Here is a 6,412-nt window from a genome sequence, read left to right on the forward strand (position 1 = left end):
CAATCGGGGATGTTTGTATAGCATTATGAGCACATATGGGAGTGCTACAAGCCAACCAACCCACCATAAGTGACTCTGGGTCACAATCTGTCACTAATGGGGATCAATGTGGGTCTAGGTCAGTGTTTTCCCAGGCATAATGTCAAGTATTATATACTGTCAGGTTCGGAAAATTGAGCTCTACACAATGGGGTTGTTTGTAGGTCAATAGAAGGCCAATTGAAGGCATAAATTGGAGTAAAAGGATGTTCAGGTCCAGATTAAGCAGTTTATCTGATACACTGCTACCACTATCTTCTGCCTTATACAATGAAAGTGTCCTGCAATATAATAATGAAGCTTGATAGATGGATTAGTGAGCATAAAGACCAGGTATTGTGCATACAATTTGGCAATGACCTTCAGCCACAATCAGTGTTTAGTGCATTAAAGCCTGTATATTCAGAATAAAACCATAATCTTACCACCATTAGATGCACATTGGAAATACCTTTTCAGTGATATATAAATGTCCTATGTTGTGGTGAGGAATGAGTCAACAGTGTGCAAAATGTGTTGCAGCTGTGGCTGAGAACAAACAAGACCACATTCACTGGCAGGGGAATGCAGCTCAGTGTTCCCCTGCCACAGAATGTGGTCTTGTTTGGTTCCCAACACAAATGTCTCAATATCTTCCCTCCTACTAGACCATATCTCATAAGATATATATCACTAGAAAGCTAATAATAAGGGGAATCCATATATCCAAAAATCATAGATGTGGCCAATGCAGCTGCCACTATGCACAGTACAAAATCCTATTAGTGCTACAATTGGAAAAAGCGCCCAAGGCACATGACCTGATGACATTATTGCATTTCTCCAAGTGTTATATACTATCAGGCTCAGAATTTCAATATCTTTGCAATGTTGCTGTTTATATGATTGTTAAATGATCCCAAAAAGAGCTCAGACTATCATGACTGCAGTATTACAGCTAATGTGTGCTGCTGGACCATATGGCAATCTGATCAGATGAGGAGATTATATGATCATGTTAAGAAAGTGTGTTTTATGGTGTAATCTATGTTTGAAGATGTTGAATAATGCTGAGAGTGCCTAGAGACATTGTGTGGCTGAATGGTGCCCTGTTGCCATTCAGAGGGAGGGGATAGTGTCAACATTAAGGAAATGCTCCCATAAGTTGAAGAAATAGCTGTATTAGAAGATAAAGATCAGGCCATTTATTAAAAGCCCATTCATTTAACAAAGGATTTGATCAATATATGTCTGATCTATTGTATGCTGTCAGAGTAGCTACAAAGATGGATATCTTGTTGAAATCCGCATAAAAACCAAAACAGGTGTGAATGGCACTTTGCATCAATATGCTACTAATAATGCATACCCTCATCAATCGGACCTGCCAGTCATGGCCCTCTCCACCCAAGTTTTCTAATGTGTGCATTCTAATGTGTAAGATCATATTCCAATATGAAGTCATCAATTTAGTCAATGCTTGACTTTCACAGCAGATAATCAACAAGTTGCAATAGAGTTATGCCAAAGTACACAAAATCGTGTTTTAGGAGGTACCCTGATTACCAATAAATGTTGATATATATATCATTAGACTCTGCTAGCCAAGCCCTATACAGTGGAATGGTTTTCCAAGCCTCATATGCATCATACAGTGCAGAAATGGCCAAACAATGATACTTAAAGAAGGCTCTGTAGAGCCTGATCCTGTGGGCCAAATAAGTGCCCAAAGTGTTATTTGGTGAAGTACGATGGGCGCTAGTAGCTGGCCCAGCGCTAACTACTAGCGCCCATGGTACTTAAAAGATTTTTTGTAAAGCAGGCGCTTTTTGGCAGTATTTTGCTCACTGTTTCACCAGCTCTCATCCATATAGCACATATTGAATATCATCAGAAAGCCCTTTACAAGCTGTACAACATGATGCTACCATGCTTTTGACGCAGATTAAATTGGTCTGTCAATCAAGGAAATACTTGGATTTCAGTCTTTTAATGATGATATTTCCTTTACTACTTCACCAGTCTCATCCATATAGCACCTATTATACTATATACAAAAGCCCTTCACAGACTGGACACCATGGTGCTATTATGGTTTCTATTTTTCTCATATTACACTCTAAATCCAAGGCATACTTTATTTGTACTTTTTTTCAAGCGAGGATGTATGCATCAGTTGAGGCATCAATCACTCCAGTGACTGCCAATGGTAGATGACATACAAAAACAGATATGATGCTCTATGGTAGTACATGATACCTCAAGTGATAGCTGACCAGCCTCTTTCAGTTGCATATGGCATACAAACACTACTACCAGATCATGGCTCTGCAAGGAAACAAAGGGTATAGTACTTTAATGACACTATACCATGTGTTAAGGATCTGTTTGATACAGGGCATAGCCTATAGGAATAGTGTGCAGTGAGCGGCAGATGTGCTGTGCAACCTAGGGTTACACAAGCGCCCAGGGGAGAGGCTTTACATGTGGTAAGAATTGTGATTAGAACTGATCTAAGGCTAACCCTAAGCTGTGCTATTGGGACCCAACCCTAACCTTGTGAACATTACAAATTTTTGTATGCAGCGCCTATCAGAAAGCTAATGATGGGTAAGTAATTTTTTCCCACGGGGTCGACTTTCTGACATGCAAGTTGGCAGGAAGCTCACCCCATAAGAAATGATTTCTTTGTTCCTCATCAACCGTAACAAAACCTTCAATTGATAGCCTATGACACTCTTTAGATTAATGATATTTCAAATGTTTACACTATGCCCTGCATTTAAAGAGCAACAGGGCAGTATTCAGCAAGATGATAATCTTGGTAGGCACCTCTATAATTATCTGATGTTTTTCAAACATGAATTAGACTATAACATGCTTATGCAATCTCATCACCTGATCAGGTTGCCATTGTGGTCCAATAGTTCACATCAGCTGCAATACTGCTGTCATGACAGTCAGGTTTCTCTGCGTATGTGCACACCTTTCGGCCGGGTTGCGCTGTGGTCGGAGGTACTCGAAGAGGCACTGGACGAGGGGGAGCTGCCAGATGATGAAGACGACAAGGATTGCAGTGCTGCGAGAGGGAAAGGTGATGGACCATGGGAACTAGTGGTATCAGATTGAGAGTCGGAAGTGTCGCCAGGTGGGATCCAATAGAGCTTGAAGGGGACGAAGTCCCAGTCGCGCACACACGGCTGTTGATATGTGCTCTGCAGGACCGCGGTGAGCGAGCGGTAGTACACGCCTTCGACCTTGGAGCTCGGCGCGGCCGATTCCGACGCGTACTTCTTGCCTTCCTTTGGGAGTCGGACGCTAACCGCACCTTTGATCCAGCTGTCGAGTGCGGACAGTGCGGAGCCCTCGATCGTCTCGACGTACATGTCCAGGCGCTTAGACTTGTGCGCAATGTCAAAGTTTGCGAGGTCTGTCGGATTGAAGCCAGGCTCTTGCATTGTCTGCACGAAGTCGTTGATCTGCTCGTTAGACTTCACGTTTGACCCGTCAGATTGCCAGTGTATTATGTCGAAAGTTGTTATGTTCGGGAAGGGCGTGTAGGGAGTGGCAGGAGCCTCGCCGGCGGTCATTCTGATAGACGAGGGAGCAGCACGGGCGGCGGAGGATGAAGGAGTCGTGTCAGGTATACTCTCATTGCACTTGGGTGGAGAGGGCCATGACTGGCAAGTACGATTGATGAGAGGATAGTTTGTTAGTAGCACATTTAGTTGAAATGAAAGACATAATTTAAGTGTTTTGACAGTGAGTAAACCGTTGGCATATGTTCATGTGAAACACAATTGACATGATTAGATGCTCTTCTTTCTTTGTGACAATGCTGTTTATTGAATCACATCAAATACTTCCATCATTTTCATGCTCAATGGCTTTTTGAACTGCACATTGACTCACAAATCTGATATATCAAGTGGAACTAAGTTTATTGTGATAATTATACAATCTATACATCTGACAAGCATTTACATACACATATTTTAGTATTTTTGATGCAAGCAACTTTTAAAACTGCTTGAAACTGTTATCAGGAGCATTTGGATTTGATATACATAATAAATCACTGCATGTTTATACAAATCTACAGCTAAATGATTACTGAGTCGTATTGTATAGTGGGTATCAACACTTAGCCAGGAGAGGTAGGTACACACTCACTAGTGTTCAAGATTTAGCTTGCTTGTGTAGTTGACCTCACACAACTTTCTCACACAAAATTCAACATGTCCCACTAACCTCAAATACAAACAAACACAAACATATGCACATACACACTATGTACTGCCACTCAAGCTGGTGCTGTCAAGACTGCGTTAGCATAAGCTGTAAACAACAACACTGAATTAAGTATTTACCGGACAGTAGGCCCCTCAATGGAGGCATAGATGCGCACTGGATGCTCATAGACTTGAGGACTGAGTGGGTCAGAGGGGTCGGGAGTGTATGGACCAACCCAATCAGAGAAGGGGTCAGTGTCGAAGGTTTGGCCGTCATAATGGTCCAGATGGTTGATTCCAGATTGAACAGGTGCATCTGGGTTCAGAGGCCGTTGAAGGATGTGGAACATGCGGCCATACCCGGTGCCACCCTGTGGGTCTTCCCAGGTGATGCCGAGTGGTTGCCAGTGCAGGTACTGAAGGTAGAAGTGTCAGAGATGTGGAAGAATGGGAAGAAGTTGTGTGTAGAGTGTGAGGTCATGGGGGGTGAAGTTGTAGGCCTGCAAGAATGCACCCAAGTTGGCTGCATTGGCAAAGGTATCAAGGTCGATGTCAAGGGGGACAGGGTATGGGAAAGCCGGAGTGTCGATGAGGAGTGTGCGAAGGTTGTGGAAGGGGGTGAGACCATATAGGAGCCATGGCAAGGAGTCCCAAGGTGATGGCCCAAACAGATGAGAGACACCCTATAAGGATGTTAGTAATTATGCATGACCAAGAAAACATGCACGCACAAACTGGCCCACCCCATAGTTGCACTCATCCTTGAGCCGCAGGGTTTGGATGTGGCAGAGGGAGGGTCTCCACCAGTGTCCGGCACGACTCAGCACTATTGTGGACGAGTTGTTGCTGGTGACAATGTTGAGCTCTGTCCAGTTTGTCATGTATGGGGTGGCATGTTGAGCAATTTCCCAGAGCAGAGGGCCATTGTCAGTCTCATTGTGCAAGTTGACCTCGAGAAGATAGAGGTTGAGAAAGTTGATGTGGACATGCCGTGGATCACCACTGCTGAGCGCACATTGACATCCGTGCTCTTCAAATGCTATGACATCCAAGAAGAGGGTATGGAGTTGATGGGCCGTGCAGATGCTCAGTGCAGTGCGGGGAAAGGGGCGGGAGAAGTGGTGGTAGAAGTCCCTGGACACCGTGCGCAAGGCAAGGACCTCATGCAGGTCAGAGTCACCATGGACCTCATCTCTGTTGTAGTACTGCCAGGGCAGGCAGCAGGCATGGCCAATGAGGGAAAGGAGCTCAGGGGTATTGAGGACACGGGTAGTGGCCATGGTGGTGTGTGTGCAAAACAAAAATGAACATTGACACATCATACATTGACACAATGCATTCCCACGGTTGAACATGCATCTCAATGTGAGCCTGGGTGTGTGTAGTACATTATGCACCTTATGGATAAGCCACAGGATTGTGCACACACCAGTGATATAACTTGTTGATCAATATGTTTTTCAAAGCCTAGCTAATATTTCTCTGTCAAATACCAGTGTATAAAGACAATACAAATGTGACTCACATATAGGGGACATGATTCTCCCTTAGACAGAGCAATCTTGTCTGATCTCATCTAAGCAAGTACAGATATCAATGAGAGTTTGGATTATTTGGAATGGTAAGCATGTATACTTGGCTATTATCAGGTTCACTCAACAAATATATAGACAGTACCATTGAATAGAGATCAAAATTCTGAGCCTGGTGGTATATAACACATGGGGGGAGGCAATGATGTCATCAGGTCATGTGCCTTGGGCACTTTTCCTAGTTGTGGCACTAATAGGATCATGTCTTGTGTATAGTGGCAGCTGCATTAGTCACATTCAAATCATTTTTGAGTATATGGACTCTGCTCATGCATAGCTTTCTGTTGATATATATTTCATGACATATAGCCAACTGGGGGCCAAGATATCGAGGCATTTATGTTGGGAACCAAACAAGACCACAGTCTGTGGCAGGGGAACACTGAGCTGCATTCCCCTGCCACCAAGTATGGTCTTGTTTGTTCTCAGCCACAGCTGCAACTCATTTTGCCCCCTGTTGGCTCATTCTTTACCACATCATAGGACAAATATATATATCATTGGAAAGGTCCTTCTAATGTGCATCTAATGGTGGTACAATCATGGTTTTATATTGAATACACAAGCTCT

At 43.6% G+C, this 6,412-nt stretch overlaps 2 protein-coding genes across 2 annotated transcripts; both read right to left on the bottom strand.

Annotated features, from left to right (window-relative positions):
* Nucleotides 1–3,134: 3,134 nt before the first annotated feature.
* On the bottom strand, nucleotides 3,135–3,578 carry TRAVEDRAFT_100542 (uncharacterized protein; the record flags this gene model as incomplete). The annotated part of the gene is made up of 1 exon (XM_008045749.1): nucleotides 3,135–3,578. A coding segment is annotated over one exon (444 nt), but the record flags the coding sequence as incomplete, so codon positions are not given.
* A 1,103-nt stretch (nucleotides 3,579–4,681) lies between these two features.
* Nucleotides 4,682–5,530, bottom strand: TRAVEDRAFT_52889 (uncharacterized protein; the record flags this gene model as incomplete). Its single annotated transcript, XM_008045397.1, has 2 exons — nucleotides 4,682–4,933; nucleotides 4,982–5,530. The coding sequence occupies 2 exons, from the start codon at nucleotides 5,528–5,530 to the stop codon at nucleotides 4,682–4,684; spliced, it is 801 nt and encodes a 266-aa protein (XP_008043588.1).
* Between the last annotated feature and the right edge of the window lie 882 nt (nucleotides 5,531–6,412).

This window comes from Trametes versicolor (genome assembly GCF_000271585.1).
Source record: "Trametes versicolor FP-101664 SS1 unplaced genomic scaffold TRAVEscaffold_12, whole genome shotgun sequence".
Taxonomy (NCBI): Eukaryota; Fungi; Basidiomycota; class Agaricomycetes; order Polyporales; family Polyporaceae; genus Trametes; species Trametes versicolor.